Genomic DNA, 16478 nt, shown 5'->3' with positions numbered 1-16478 from the left:
GTCAGATGACTCCTGGAGTGAAGAACAACTGCGATTGATGACGACTCCTGGACTGATGAGTCTGCGAGTAGAGTGTTTCAAGTTTTTCCTGGTGATGAAAAGCTCAAGCCTCAATTGTGTTTAGGACTACACCTATGTATCCCAAGCAATGATTCTGTTTTAATGCTGATTTCTTAAGGTTCAGGATCCATCTGAACCATTGTATAATGTCTGAGAACCTGCGCTAACTGTTCCCTGAACAGGAGGTTGTCTAGGTATCCCACAATTGGGATGCCCCGGGAACACAGCATGGCTAGCTAGTACTTGGGCAAGCACCTTGATGAACACCAGAGGTGTAGAAGGGAGCCTGAATGGCATAGCGCAGGAAACAATGACACAATGGAAATATGAAGACATGTAGGTACATGTTCTTGATGTTCACAGAAGCCATGAACTCTCCCTGGTGAACGGAGGCAATGACAGATCTGGTGGATTCTATATGGAACTTCTAAACTTGAATAAAGATATACAGAGCTTTGATATTCAGGATGGGGTGGATGCCTCAGTTGGGTTTGGCAACCCTGAAGAGATTGGAGTAAAACAACAAACTGTTCTGCCACAGGATCCAGAGAGGGCAACCTAGAAGTCTGCTAATCTGTGTGGTGACACAGGAAGGTTAAAAGTGATGAAGTGAAAAGGGGGCTGAAGGTACAACTCTAAGCTTGTAGTCTCTGTCAATCACCTTCTACACTTCTACACCAAGCATCTGAAATGCAAGCTCTCCAAGTGTCTGCAAAGGTTAACAGATGCCCCACCACTTTGGAAAATGGAAACGCATATTAAACGCATATTGACACTGAGCTTCAGGCCTTTCAGGTGAACCGAGAGCCAAGCTCTGGTTTGGACTTTGAAGTTGCTTAGGTGGAGTAAAAAAAATGGATTTTTGTAAGATCTTACCATAAAATCCTTTTCTCTTAAGTTCATTGACAGACGTAGTCCTCGTTGATTCAACACACTCGGGTTATGCTGCCCTCTACAGGAGTAGGACTAGACAGGAAAGAAAACGTTCTGGCCACACCCTAGGGGCAGTCCCAGAGGGTATATCCTCTCACTTCCTGCTCTAGCAAATCAGTTATGTCACAAAGCAGTGTTTAGAGAATTTAACCCAACCCAACTCAAAAACAGAGGGGCGGGTACTACGTCTGTCAATGAGCTTAAGAGAAAAGGATTTTACGGTAAGATCTTACAAAAATCCATTTTTCTCTGTTGCTCATTGACAGACGTAGTCCTCGTTGATTCAACACACTCGGGACGTCCCAAAGCAGTACCACAAATGAGGGGTGGGAAAATGGAAAACAAATCCAATCTAGAAGGCCCAACCGGTGCCAACTAGAAGTTTCCAATGCTCATCAATTAAAGATGAGATTCAACAGAAAATTCCAACAGAAAACAACCCTCGAGGTAGACCACCGGTCTCCTCAATTTGCGGCCTGCAAACCTTGCGGCCAAATGAGGCATCCACCGATGCCATCACATAAATCTTATAAAATTTTGTAAAGGTATGTACCGACGACCAGGTGGCCGCCTTACATACCTGGACCACTGATGCCTGATGGCGGAAAGCCCAGGAGTACTGAGCGCTCGAGTGAAGTGCACCCTAACAGGGAACGGAGGATTCCGACCCTTACTAGAATAAGCCTGTACCACCGTCTGTCTAATCCATTTGGAGATAGTCGCGGCAGATGCAGGCAACCCCTCTCTGGGGCCATCCGTGATCACAAAAAGTGAATCCGTCTTACGGAATGATTCCGTAGCCTTCAGGTATACCCTGATTGCCCGAACCACATCCAAGGAATGCAACGCATGTTCCTGATGATGATTGGGCTGAGGACACAAGGAAGGTAGAACAATATCTTCATTCAGATGAAGCCTGAAACCACCTTTGGAAGAAAGGATGGCTTAGGATGAAGAACTACCTTATCCCTCTGAATCACTAAATATGGGGACTGGTCTGACAATGCAGCCAGTTCTGACACCCTGCGTGCAGAAGTAATAGCCACCAAGAAGTCCACCTTCTGGAATAAAGTAAACAAGGGAATCTCCCTGATGCTTTCAAAAGGAGGTTTCTTCAGAACCGACAACCAAATTAAAATCCCAGGGCGATAAGGGCGCGCGGACTGGTGGAGCCAGGTGCCGCATCCCCTGGATGAAATTCCGCACCAAGGACTTAATAGCCAAAGGCTTCTGAAAGAAGATTGCTAATGCTGAAACCTGACCCTTGATGGTGCTCAAGGCTAGTTTCTGCTCAACCCCCTTTCGCAAAAAGGCCAATATTCGGGTCACCGAATAGGTACGTGGAGGAATTTCTAAAGATTCGCACCACGCAATATACGTCTTCCATGTGCGATAATAGACCTTGCTGGAAGTCGCTTTCCCTGCTTTAATTAGCGTAGGAATAACTGAAGCTGACAACCCTCTGTCCTTCAGTACCTGGGTCTCAATGGCCAGGCCATTAAACCCAGCGATTGTAAAGCACAATGGAAGATCGGTCCTTGAGACCGCAGACACTCCCTGAGAAGAAGTTCCCAAGGAACGTTCGCGACTAGCATGTCCAAGTCGGCTGGACCAGCTTGACGAGGCTAGCCTAGAATTTCCAGGACAACTGGAGTTCCCTCCATCTCCATCCTGCGGAGAAATCTCAGCAGCAATCTGAGATGAGGGAATCCCTTTAATAGCTGACACTGCCTTTACAGGCCGTTCAGCGCGTCTGCTGCGTCCACTGGAGCATCGTGGGCGCGCGTTACCAATCTCCGCGCCTTCGGGATGCTGTGAAGAAGGCACAGATGGTGAAATCCTTGGCGAATGACTTACGTCATCACCCTGATATTGCCTGACTGGATCCGAACCAGGCTGCCCTAGAGCTATCTGGCCCTGGCAATCCGACAAAGTCTGATCGTTCTCTGTTCCCACACATTATTTAGACACCTGATTCCTATCACGAGTGGTGATTTCTCCTGGTTAAACATTAGAGACCGAAGTCACCCGGCTTGAGGCTCCTTGGTCTGTCCGTTCAACCGGATCCGATTCTTGTGGGGAACTAATGCTATCTTTGGAAAAGGTAAAGAAAATGATCTGTTCAGGGAACGGTAACTACCGCTCCCTGTAGTACTTACGCTGACCCAGCATTTTAACCACAGCAGACGTCTGAGGATTACCGCTGACATAGATGCATGCCCTAATAGGGGGGTAGCATCCAAGGCTGCGTCACAGACAACCTGTAGTCCTTATATAATCTGTTCCATCAAAACAGATGTTGCCTGGGGGGTACCTTTCCCCTTCAGGTCCTGGCGCACTAATCTCGCCCATTCCGTAAATGTCTGAGAACTAGATCAAATGACAATAACTGGTCTAAAGGCTGATCCTATCAGGGAAAGATAGTGCGGGACTCCGCTTCTACCTTCCGATCCACCGAATCCTTAAAGGACGAAGCGTCCTCCACCGGAATAACCGTGGCTTTATTCAGTCTGGAAATAGGTGGATCCACCACTGGTGATACCGTCCATTTCTTAATGAGGGATTCCTCAAACGGATAGTGTCTAGTAGTGCTCTTGGAACTAGTAAAGGTACGCTTAGAATGATCCCATACCTCTTTAATCTTTTTACCCAAACACTTGGGTAAAGAAAAAACCTTCACCGTCCTGGTGGGTCTGCTAGTACCAAAGGGAAATTCCTTTTTATTTGTCTCTGCCGGAAAAACCTCAAGTCTTAACCACTTTAGCCCCAGCCCTATTTCGGACACTTTTTGTTCACAAGTTAAAACCAGTATTTTTTCCTAGAAAACTACTTAGAACCCCCAAACATTATATATATTTTTTTAGCAAAGACTCTGGAGAATAAAATGTCGGTCATTGCAAAATTTTTTGTCACGCGGTATTTGCGCAGCGGTCTTTAAAACGCCATTTTTTTGGAAAAAATTTGAAAAATCACATTTCACTGCATTTAAAAAATACTAAACAGTAAAGTTAGCCCATTTTTTTTGTATATTGTGAAAGATGATGTCACGCCGAGTAAATAGATACCAAACATGTTACGGTTTAAAATTGCGCCCCCCCGTGGGATGGCGACAAACTACGGTCAATAGAGATCTCAATCTGCGACGCTTTAAATTTATTTAACGGTTACCAGTTTAGAGTTAGAGTGTAGCTCTTTTTTTTAATTATTGCCCACGCTCTGGCGATCGCGGCGATACCTCACATGTGTGGTTTGAACAGCGATTTAATTTGCGGCTCGACTTGCGTATACGTTTTTTTTTGTGCGCGAGCTAACGGTGACGGGGACGGCTAAATTTTTTTTTTTTTTTTCTTCCTATTTATTTTTTCTTTTTTTTTAAACTTTATTACAGGTTTTTTAAAAAAAAAAAAATCTGATCACTTTTATTGCTGTCACAAGCAATGTAAACATCCCTGGTGACAGCAATATGTCGTGACAGGTACACTTTATGGAGGGATCGAGGGTCTAAAAGACCCTAGACCCCTCCACTACACTTCCCTGTATGCAAAACGCCGAAAACGGCATTTTTGCATACAGCCGTTTTTCAAATCTGCCGCCTTTTGCAGCACAGTAACCCGGACGTGACGTCATGGACGCCGCCTCCGGGTTACGTCATCGGAGACCCGATCGATGCCGTTTCCGGCATTCATCGGGACTCCATCCAGCCGGCGGACGTGCCGGCTGGGTGCTCGGGGCTCCCGGTGGGACGGTAGCCCCGAGCAAAGCCGCGGAAGGCGGCGGGAGGGGGGGGGACGTCCCCTCCCGCCCCCCGGGTAACGATCGAGCGGCTCCCGAGCCGCATCGATCGTTACCGACGGAAAGCCGACCGTCGGCTTCAAACAACGGTACCGGGATGATGCCTCTAGCTAGAGGCATCATCCCGGTATAACCACTCAAAGTCAGCCGACGTAGAGGTTACGTGACTGGTAGTAAAGTGGTTAAGGTTTCCCGAACCGCACAACTAGTGCGTCCACCAATGCTTCTTCCCGATTTATGGCGGAAGCATGAACGTCCTCCTCACTGCCTGAGGAAACCTTACCTGAGATAACAGCCCCTGCAGAGGGGCCTGCAGCTGCAATAACCATCTCAGCATCTGAATCTGAAGTCTCAGACGATATAGGGGTAGGCGGGGGTCGCTTTCTTGACCCCCGTTCCTGACAGGCCGTCTCCACCCGAGCCACCAAAGACTTCAAAACTGCTGTGAATGCATCCATACTCTGTGCACTGGCGGGTCCCGCGCCCCCCCCCCCGAGGGAAACCGGTGGGGGTACCTGTGTGGCAGGGTCCATGATAATTCCAGATACTTCCCGGAAAAATCAATTTGCCAAAAAGAAACAAAACTTTTTTTTTTTTTTTCCAGACCCCCAGCGCCACAAAGCCCCTCAGTGTTGCCTGCTTAGGGACCCCTATAGAGCGAGAGAGGGAGATAGACCCCAAAGCTCACCACTTACTGCTCAGAGTTTCAAAATGCAACTTGTTTCAGCATTGTCTAGAACAGACAGGAAGTCTTTTGGCTGGCTTCCCGGGAAGAAAGGAGGCGGCTCCGCCCCTCTGCACGCCTTCCGGCGCCTCCCCTAGCTCCACGAGGTGTTTGAGTCACCTCAAACATGGCCGCCCCCATGCTGGAGACACGAGGCTACGCCAAAATGGCGGCCTCGTGCGAACTACCAGACAATGGTGGCGGCCTGCACAGAATAGCGGCATGTCCGCAGAAGGATCTCGGCCTCACAACCCTTCACCCTCATGGTGGTCAGCATGGTCGGCGGTACCGGACCCAGGAGGGCCGTATGCGGTCCGTGGCCGTCGGGAGGCATCTGCTAGCTGGAGGAATGATCTGGAATGCAGTATACATGTATAGACATCGCCCTGTGGCTTCTGACAGGTAGGATACCTTACACTATCACAGTAAAGTTCTAGTACTGCCCCTGACTTCAATAATTTTAACATCTTTGCAATTAGATTGTCAGCTCCCAAACCAAGCCTCCTGGCTTCTTGTTCACAAAAATCACACTCAAACAGGGGGATCTGTGACATGTTACAGGATAGAGGGAAGACCCATCCTTACCATTACAGAGAGGGGGCCGCGTTCACCACAAGACCCGTCAGGGGGAAAGGGGGAACATACTACTCACCATACCGGAACCAGGCGGGCGCCAACTCCTGACAGTACCCCTCTCCACCGAGGTGGGAGGGCTGTCGACCAATCCGGACGCCGTGACTCATGGTCTTTGGCGTTTCAGCGAGACGTTTAACTCGCAGGGTCAGTCCCCGTCCAGTGGGACTATGTCGCGGCCGACCCAGCGCGGAGCTATGGCCTGCACGCGCTCGTAGGCTGAACTGGGGTGACCACTGGATCTCAACATCCAGCCCGTCGCCCAGTTCAGCTTTCTTGCTTGAAGATCTCACAGGAACACTGGAGAAAAAAGCTGTCTAAAAAATTTTCCTAAGAAAAAAATCCTGCCAGGACCGAAGATCCCAGCAAGGTATCTAGGTCCTTACTCCTAACTAGACAGAAAAAAACTGATTTGCTAGAGCAGGAAGTGAGAGGATATACCCTCTGGGACTGCCCCTAGGGTGTGGCCAGAACGTTTTCTTTCCTGTCTAGTCCTACTCCTGTAGAGGGCAGCATAACCCGAGTGTGTTGAATCAACGAGGACTACGTCTGTCAATGAGCGACAGAGAAAAAGGACCTTTTGTAACCTCTAGCAAGACATGAGCCTTCCAATACTGTGCCTAGGCTTCTTTTGGCTAGGGGAGATGGATGTGCCTGCCACCAATAGTGTCCCCGATGATGACATCCAGAGTAGATGTGAAGAAATACTCCCCCCCCTTTTAGGCTATGCAAAGCAAATGCTTCAAAGACACGAGTTCCCCACCCCCAACCCAGTCCACACAATGTATAGGAAAGAGCGCTGGAGTTAGTAAAATCAAACACCATTTTATTGATTATACCAGAGTTAAAGAATAAAATCTTGGTGTCCATCATCAAATGGAATCAAGAAAAAAAAAAACAAAAAAAAACAGTAGGCAGCAAACAGGCTGTGTATAGGAAAGCTGCCCATACAGCAGCAAAGATCCATTTAGCTCCAGAACAAGCCATGAAATGGCAGGCAGCCCTGGGGAGTCTAGGGCCACAAACTTGGAAAACAAGCTGTCAAATTCAGAAGGTGATGTCGGGTAAGGGTGTTCTTCTAATACACTAGCAAAAACTGAAGCATGCCTTTTAGAAGAAGGGGTATATTGGGGTAGCATACAGTTTTTGTGTTTACCATTGTCTAATTCTCCTGTAGACAGCAGTATATGCAAATGTTTAAGACCTTCTCTTCTGCTCAATGGATGAGACAGAACATGTTTTAGCAAGAGCTCAGCTTTATACCCTTTTCCCATTCTCAGTCTGCAGAATAACAATTCTCTGGGAGAGTCACTGTGCTAAGAGAATGTCGATCTACAATCCCTTTTGAAGCAGGAGCTTTCCAGTAGTGAAGGCTCCTAGTCCCCAGACCGGGTTGTCACCAAAAGTGCAACTCTCTCAGTAAATTTAATAAAACTATGCATGATTAAGTTTATTGACTCTATGAAATTTGGCCTAGGCATCTGTTAATCTCTGGTCATGCAAGGGTTAAATCTCTGGTCATGCAAAGGTTAATGCCATCAAGTTATACAATACTCTAACCTTAGCAACCTCACATACTTAAAGCAAGCTGCCCCCCCAGTTAATGAACCCCCCCCCCCCCCCCCAGTTAATGAAACTTTATTGAAGATTTTGCCATTGCTTGCTTTTGTGGGCCTTGATTTTTAAATCTCAATACCAAAGAATGTTTGATACTCGACAATGGTTCATTCACATTGGTGACAACCTACCTGTTAAGGTCTGGATCCTAATGCTCATGTAGAACACAGGCAAACAGGTTCTAAAACCCTGTTAACCATCAACATTTTAACAATGCAAAATAAATAAAACTGCTACAGATACCAGATCAGGCCTAGTGAATGTTTTTTTGCGCTTCTGCACTGTCAAAAGCTCAGAAAAAGAGGAGTACAAAATGATTGGAAGCCCTGGTATTTGCATCAATTTATCCATGAGCATAAGACCATCAATATATGTATCAGTAAAAGTTAGAGAGCGTTATTCAATTTTATTTTTTTGTGAGTAAACAATTTACTGTTACAAAAGGAAAGCCAACCTGGAGGTAACTGGAAGGGTACAGGTATTCCATCATGTACAGATGCTCCTTCTGGCCTCTGCATTTTGGTATTTAAGGAATCCAGAACATTGATCTCCATGTTCTTCAGGAAACTTTGACTCTGGTTTTCTAAGATAATGGAGACTGTGACCTGACTCTCCTTCTGTAGATCCCCTTGAATATCATACATCTGTTAAGAAAATTATTAAAAGGCATATTGCTACTTTGAGGTTTTTATGAAAGGAACATTTCACTTGCAATATTGCTCATAAACATCATGATAAAAAATAAGGGTCATTTAAAGCGGCATTATATTCAAATTAAAAAAAAAAAACCAACAGGCAGGGTTTTTATAACGAAGAGACCCTAGTTGTCGCTTCTGTTATAAATGCCACTCCCAGATTCTCCTGAGCAGTAATGTAATCTGAGCTGCATATGCACAGCTCAGACCATATTTACAGTACCCACTCTGAGCCATGGTGAAGTGTCTCCCATGTCACTGTGGCCCAGCAATTCAAGCAGCTGGAGAGCATGAACTCCAAAGATCGAGTGAAGATTTAAGCGTCAGGGACCTGTTAGAGTGGTGACAGCAAAGTGCTGGAGGGCTACGATTAAAAAGGTACGTCTGCCATAATGTGCTAATATGAGGTGCATACTTGCACATGGGGGCATAAATCTGCATTTTACAAGAAATCTTTATCGAGTTTACTACCACTTTAAGATCAAAAAGTACAAGTAGCCTAACAAAATAGTATTCACTGTAAAAACTGGATTTTTGACTTACCGTAAAATCCTTTTCTCTTAAGCTTATTGACAGACGCAGGACTGATATCTTGATATCCGTAGGGTTATACTGCCCCCTACAGGAGTAGGACACTAGGCAGGAAAAAAGTTCTGGCCACACCTATGGGCAGTCCCAGGGGGTATATCTCCTCTCTCCCTGCTATAGGATGTCAGTTATGTAACAAAGCAGTGTCAGAGACTCATACCAACCCAACTCAAAATAGAGGGGTGGGTACTGCGTCTGTCAATGAGCTTAAGAGAAAAGGATTTTACGGTAAGTCAAAAATCCAGTTTTCATAAATGAGGGGTGGGATAACAGAAATAAAATCCAATCCAGAAGGCCAAAACAGAGCCAACCAGAAGAACAGAGGACTCATCGAAACAAGAAGATGAGACCCACCAGAAAAAAAAAAAACAAAACCCCCGAGGTAGACCAAAGGGTCCCCTCAAACAGCAGCCTGCAAAACCTTGCGGCCAAAAGAGGCATCCGCCGATGCCAGCACATCAACTTTTGGTAAAGGTATGCACCGACGACCAGGTAGCCGCCTTGCAAACCTGAAGCACCGACGCCTGATGGCAGAAGGCCCAGGAAGCACTAAGAGCCCGAGTAGACTGCGCCTTAACAGGGAACGGAGGAACCCGACCCTTAATAGAATAAGCCTGCACCACCGTCTGTCTGATCCATCTGGAACAGGAACCATCCATCCATCTGGCTCATCCATCCAGCAGGAACAGCGACTGGCTCAGGATCAGAATCTGAGGCATCAGACGAGACAGGGGTAGGCGGGGGTCGCTTTTTAGCCCCCGTCCCTGACAGGCCACCTCCACCCAGGACACAAATTACTCCAGGACCGCCGAAAGCGCATCAATGGTGAGCGGAGAATCGGAGGACCCTGCGGCCACCTCAAGGGGATCAGGTGGCGACACATGTGCAGCAGGGTCCATGGCAACACCAGGGGAACCCGTCAGCAAAGTATGACAAAAATTGAAAAAACTTTTTTTTTTTTTTTTTTTCAAAATGTCACCCAGCGCTACAGCGCCCCTCAATGAGACAGCGTGCCTCGAGACCCCTGCAGAGAGAGACAGAGAGAGAGAGAGAGACCCCCAAAAGGCTCACCACACGATGCACCAGAGTTCAAAAGGACTGCTCTCAGCGTGGTCTACATGACAAGGAAGTCCTGTGGAGCAATCTTCCCGGGTCTAGGGAGGTGCTCCGCCCCGTCACACACCCTCAGTAACTCCCACAGCTGCCCAGCTCTGCAAGCAAAAGGAGCTGGGTGTACCAAGATGGCCGCCCCCATGAGCCACACGAGGGTCTCCAAAAAAAATGGCGGCCCCGCGCGCTGCGGTGGGAAGGGGGGCCCCCACATCACTAACAGACGATCGATCGGCAGGTAGGCCCTGGGAAGCCAGGGAGGAAGCCCCCCGCACAACAGCTGTCCGCACTGTCGGGACCCCCCCGCCCCCTTAGCGGCTTGCATGAACGGCTAGCCACCCCACACACACACACAAACACCCCCCCCCCCCCGTAGGGGGGAGGGAGGGGGGAGAGGGACACCACAAGGGGGAGGCAGTACAGGGGAACCCAGATTAGTGTGGGTCCGACTGTCCCAGGGAGGGGCCCGGGTCCACCCCAGAGTCGGCCATGAGGAGAAGGGGGGGAAGCATTTACTCACCATACCGGAACAGATCGGGCGCCACTCCAGACAAAACCCCTCGCCGCCCAGTGGGGGTGTCAGCCAAAGGAGACGCTGCGACTCGGCCGTCGACCGGTCGTATGCGACTCGGCGGGACGTTAATCCCGCGGGCCAGTCCCCATCCAGCGGGACTATGTCGCGGACGACCCAGCGCGGAGCTGGGTCTGCACGCACTCGTAGGCCGGCTGGGGTGACCACTGGATCTCAGCATCCAGCCTGTCACCCAGATCCGGCATAATTGCTTGAAGATCTCACAAGAACAACTGGAGAAAAAAGCCAACTAAAAAAAGATTTATCTAAAAAAACTTGCCAGGACCAGAGATCCCAGCAAGGAACTTAGGTCCTTACTCCTGACTAGGCAGAAAAAAACTGACATCCTATAGCAGGGAGAGAGAGGATATACCCCCTGGGACTGCCCATAGGTGTGGCCAGAACTTTTTTCCTGCCTAGTGTCCTACTCCTGTAGGGGGCAGTATAACCCTACGGATATCAAGATATCAGTCCTGCGTCTGTCAATGAGCGACAGAGAAAATCCTTTTGCTGGAACCCTTTCAGTGAAACTGGAAGTCATTAACTGTTGGATTTTACTGCTGCTTATAGGACTAGACAAAACAAATATTAGAAACTATCCCGGGATAACGTCTCCAACTACCAGCATGCCTCAGTTTTCTAAAAATCAAAGCAGGGGCAAGAGTATGATCATAAACACAGAGAGAAAGGGAACTGCCAAATAAAAGGATTTTACAATTAGGTACAAAAATCCTATTTTCTTTCTCATTCTGGGCACAGGAAGTCATTAATGGTCTAGACTTTCAAAAGCATTCCAACTGAGGGGTGGGCAACAAAGAAAACAAAATGCTAACAGGCTCACCAAAAACAGAACAGGGGACTGCCTGCAGCTCAAACAGACACCCGAGTGACCTTATTCTTGAAGATGTGGTCTGAACATTCACTTGGTAGAACTTAGAAACGTGTTAACAAAAAAACAAGTGGCAACATTGCAAATCTGGAAAAAAGTAGTATGATGCAGTATAGCCCATGAGGAATTTACAGATTTGGCAAAGTGCTCCTTGACAGGAAAGAGTGAAACCTGATCCTTAAAATGAGAAGCTTGAATAATGGTCTGTCTAAGCAACCAAGAAATGGCAGTACAAGAAGTTGATTCAGCTTTACAGGGGCAGGGAATGACAAGAGAATTTAGTCTTTCTGAAGGTAACAGTAACTTTAACCACATTCTAACAATGGAGGTAAAATTTCCTGATCAACTGGATCCTGAGAGATGGGTAGAAGAATGATGTCCTCGTTAAGGTGAAAGGTCAAAAAGTACCTTAAGTGAAAAAAGCTCTGGGCCTCAAAAACACCCGGTCCTTGAGCAAGACCAGAACAAGTGCTTTACAGACTGAGGCTAAGTTCACACAGGCATTGAAGGCAGGCATTTGAGGGGAGTTTTTAATGCTCAACAAATGCCTATGCAAACGATACTATGGACAGCACACAGTGCTGTTCACATTATCAAAACATGAAGTGTTAGCGTCGCTTCAAAGTTTAAGCCTCATGTTGAGTCTGGGGAAAAGTTTGAAGCCTTCCAACACCTCACATTCAAATCTATGGTAACACTCCGCAAACGCACTGGCAGACGTTTGCGGTACGGTTGCAGAGTGTTAAAATGAAGTTTAAAAAAAAAAAAAAAAACATGCAGGAGGAATGTAATGTCCCACAATGCCCTGTAATGATAGAGGGCGAACATAAGAGTGTCCTGCAGTTACATCCTTCTATGCACTTCCTGTTTGTGCTGCTACAGGGCATACAAGTGCCCTTTAGAATATCTCTGAGAGACAATTGAATGTACCCAATAACTTCTGGATGCCTTTCTTCTCTTCCTCTGCTCAACTAACTGCTCATACATCAGCATCATCTGCAGGAGGCCAAACATGAGATAAAGGCTAGTAAAGGAATCCATGTTGCTGCCTTCCCTGCTAATGGGAATATACACAGGAAACATTCACCCTGACAAGCCACACCTCAAATTGTTTAATTCCTGTAATCTCCCATCCCATTTAAAAAAAATAAGTAAAAAATAGGCGTTTGTAGATCGGTTTTATTGCGAATCAAACGCATAGGGCATTTGGGAATGGTTTTTAAAGCGTCATTACCACTTGTAAAATGCCAGTCTGAAGCCAAAAACATGAGTAAGGCCCATACTAAAGAATAATGTTAAAAGGAGTGCTTGTTAAGAGTTAGCAATGTATTTAAGTGTGAACATGACCTAAGGCCTCTTTCACACTGCTGGGTAGCTGCGTCTGCCTGAATTGGCAGATTCTTGCTGCTGTAATGACCAGGTTATGAGTTCAGCAGTGGCCACTCAGCAGTGCCCGCGGCTATTTGCATGTACCTGCACACAGATCAGAAAGCTACATTTAGGGACAGATGTCTGAGTCTTAATGCAGTTAGCTGTGTCCAGGTTACAATATCCTTCCCTAACCACAGCCAACTGCTTTCTGTGAGGCTACATGCAACCAGAGCAGAGACTGCTGTCAGATCACCATTAGTTTAAATGGGCTGTGCAGCCACTGCAGATAGCATACCTTGTTAGGGAGACGAGATTCCTCCGACTTACAAGTCCCCTACACTGCCGAGATGCCCTAGGACTCCTTTCCCAGGCCCACAGACTAGCACTGGGTTGCAAGGATCATCCAAACACAGAAAGGAAGACTAGTTTCCAGAGCTACCAAGACAGGTGATAACCTTGGTCCTCAATGCCATACAAATTGGTCCATCCAAGGACTGGGCTGACATGTTCCAGAAAAATTTTTTTTGTAAGAACTTACTGTAAAATCCTTTTCTCTTGAGTCCATTGACAGACGCAGCTGTTATGCTTCTTATACCGTTGGGTTATGTTGTCCCCTGCAGGAGTAGTACTAGGCAGGAAAAAAAGCAATTTACCACGTCCACGGGGCTGTCCCTATAGTCATAACCTCACACACCCTGCTCCAGCAAAACAGTTTTGTTGCAAGCAGTGAAAGAAGACACAAACCATCCCCATATCAGAGGGGCAGGTGCTGCGTCTGTCAATGGACTCAGAAAAAAATGGATTTTTTAAGAACTTACCGTAAAATCCTTTTCTCTTATCGTCCATTGACAGACACAGCTCTTATGCTTTTTATACCATTGGGACGTCCCAAAGCAGTGTAGGCATGAGGGGTGGGGAGAACGCAACCAGATAGTAAAAGTAAACTCCAAAGGCTAAACTTTGCCAACTGGGTAACATGAAGCTCAACCAGGAACAACAGGAGCTCACCCACAAAAGAAAAAACCTTAAAGAGAATTAAACGATTCTCTTATGAAATCAGCAGCATGCAAATCCTTGCGGCCAAAAGAACCATCCGCAGATGCCAACAAATCTACCTTGTAGAATTTTGTAAAAGTGTGCGCAGACGACCAAGTCGCTGCTTTACAAACTTGCACTACTGAGGCCTGATGGCGAAAAGCCCAAGAGGCACTCAGCACTCTAGCAGAATGAGCCTTCACAGGGAAAGGAGGAACCTGACCCATCGGTGAATAAGCCTGAACAACCGTCTGCCTGATTCATCTGGATATGGTCAAAGCAGACGCAGCCAAACCTTTCCGTGGTCCTTCGGTAAGAACAAAAAGAGAGTCTGATTTCCTAAAAGACTCAGTTACCGTCAGATAAACCCTTATCGCCCGAACCACATCCAGAGAGTGCAAGGCAATTTCCTTGGGATTCTTAGGCTTAGGACATAGGAAAGGCAACACAATGCCTTCATTGAGATGGAAATCCGACACCACCTTAGGAAAAAAAGACGGATTAGGCCGGGAGTACCACTTTATCTCTGTGGACCACCAAATAAGGCGGACAGGACAGTGCCGCCAACTCAGACACTCACCGGGCAGAAGTAATTGCCACCAGAAAAGCAACCTTCTGCGAAAAAAAGCAGAGAAATCTACCTAATGTTCTCAAAAGGAGAAGGACAGACAAAACTAAACTGAGATCCCACAGAGACAGCGTAGATCTCCTCGGAGGAGCCAGATGACGCACCCCTTGAATAAAAGTGCTAACCAAACTATTAGTAGCCAACAGACGTTGGAAGTAAATAGCCAAAGCCGACACTTGGTCCTTGATAGTGCCCAAAGCCAACCGCTGCTCATCCCCTTTTTTAAAGAGGCCAAAATCCTGCGAGGGTGCAGCTGCAGCGATTCAAACCATAAAATGTTCAATTTCCACGTACAATGATAGATTTCCCGGGACGTCGCCTTCCTGGCCTTCAAAAGCGTAGGAATCACAGAGTCAGAAAGACTTCTATCCTTCAACACCTTGCTTCCAACAGCCATGCCATTAAAGCCAGCGACCGTAAAGCAGGATGAAGATCGGTCCCTGGGAGAGCAGATCCTCCTGCAGAGGAGGTCTCTACCGAGAATCGACGACCATTTTTACTAGATCTGTGTACCAAGATCAGCGAGGCCAGTCTGGGGCCACCAGAACAACTGGAATTCCTTCCACCGCCACCCTGCGGAGAAACCTCCGCAGGAGTACGAGCGGTGGGAAGGCATAAATCAGCTGATACTGGCTCCAAGGAGCCACCAACGCATCTGTGGCGTCGGCCAGAGGATCCAGAGACCTGGCCACATACCTCTGGACTTTTTTGTTGAGGCGAGATGAAAACCGGTCTACCTCCGGAGATCCCCACCGGACACACAGGAGATGAAACACCTCCGGATGAAGGGACCATTCCCCTTGATCCAGCACCTGACGACTCAGGTAATCCGCTTGCCAATTCTCCACACCCGGAATGTAAACTGCGGAGAGAGCCGGAACATTGTCTTCCACCCATACCAGAATCTCGGCCACCTCCTTGGCCCGCCAGGACACTCTTGGTGCCACCCTGAAGCCACAACCGTGGCATTGTCCGATTGTATCCTAATCGGAGAACCGCGTAGCCGATTCGTCCAGTGGAACAGGCAAAGCTTGATCGCTCTGAGCTCCAGAATACTGATTGGCAAGGAAGACTCCTCTGTCGACAAAGTCACCTGGGCACAGAGCTTCCACAGCACTCCACCATAGCCAGACAGGCTGGTGCCCGTGGTGACCACCATCCAGAACAGCGGCAGAAAGGACTTGCCCTGACACAAAGCTGACGACTGGATCCACCAGGATAGAGCCGACCTTGTGAGGTGGATCAAACGCATCATCCTGTCCAAAGACCGTGGATCCCTGTTCCATTTTGCAAGAATCTCTTTTTGCAGAGGCCTCAAAAGGGACTGCCTCGAAGGTTGATACCATCAGACCCAGGGCTTTCATTCAAGTCCGTAGGGAAGACCGATCGGTTTCCAACAGCAACCTGATCGCCCCCTGCAACTTCTGACGTTTTTCTAAGGGAAGAAAGACCCCCGCCAAGGCGGAATCTAGAGTCAGCCCCAGAGAAATCACCCGTACGGAGGACGTCAGGACAGATTTTTTGAAATTGATCATACACCCGAATTCCTGAAGGGTCTGAACTGTAATTGACAGGTCGCTCAACAGATCCGAGTGAGAGTCTGCTTGTTATAGGAGATCGTCCAGATATTCCAGGATTGCAATTCCTTTCTAACGTAAAAAAGCCAACACGGGGGCCAGAACCTTGGTAAAAAATCTGGGAGCGGAGGAGAGACCAACGGGTAACGCCACAAATTGAAAATGCTCCTCTGCCACCGCAAAGCGGAGAAATCGCTGGTGTCTCTCGAAAATAGGGACATGCAAATACACATCTTTGATATCGATAGAGGCCAG

The 16478-nt window shown here is 47.6% G+C and overlaps 1 protein-coding gene across 2 annotated transcripts in view; it reads right to left on the bottom strand.

The window, feature by feature from the left end:
• AP3D1 (adaptor related protein complex 3 subunit delta 1) overlaps positions 1–16478 on the bottom strand; it is a 317903-nt gene that overhangs the window by 13987 nt on the left and 287438 nt on the right. For both annotated transcript variants that reach the window (XM_082247309.1, XM_082247310.1), the window contains one exon: positions 8214–8403. In XM_082247309.1, the coding sequence (XP_082103435.1) occupies positions 8214–8403 (190 nt within the window). The remainder of the gene's footprint in view (positions 1–8213; positions 8404–16478) is intronic.

This window comes from Pelophylax lessonae, assembly GCF_965119305.1.
Source record: "Pelophylax lessonae genome assembly, chromosome: 1".
Taxonomy (NCBI): Eukaryota; Metazoa; Chordata; class Amphibia; order Anura; family Ranidae; genus Pelophylax; species Pelophylax lessonae.
The sequence above is the reverse complement of the archived record's forward strand: the minus strand, read 5'-3'. Positions and strand labels throughout refer to the sequence as shown.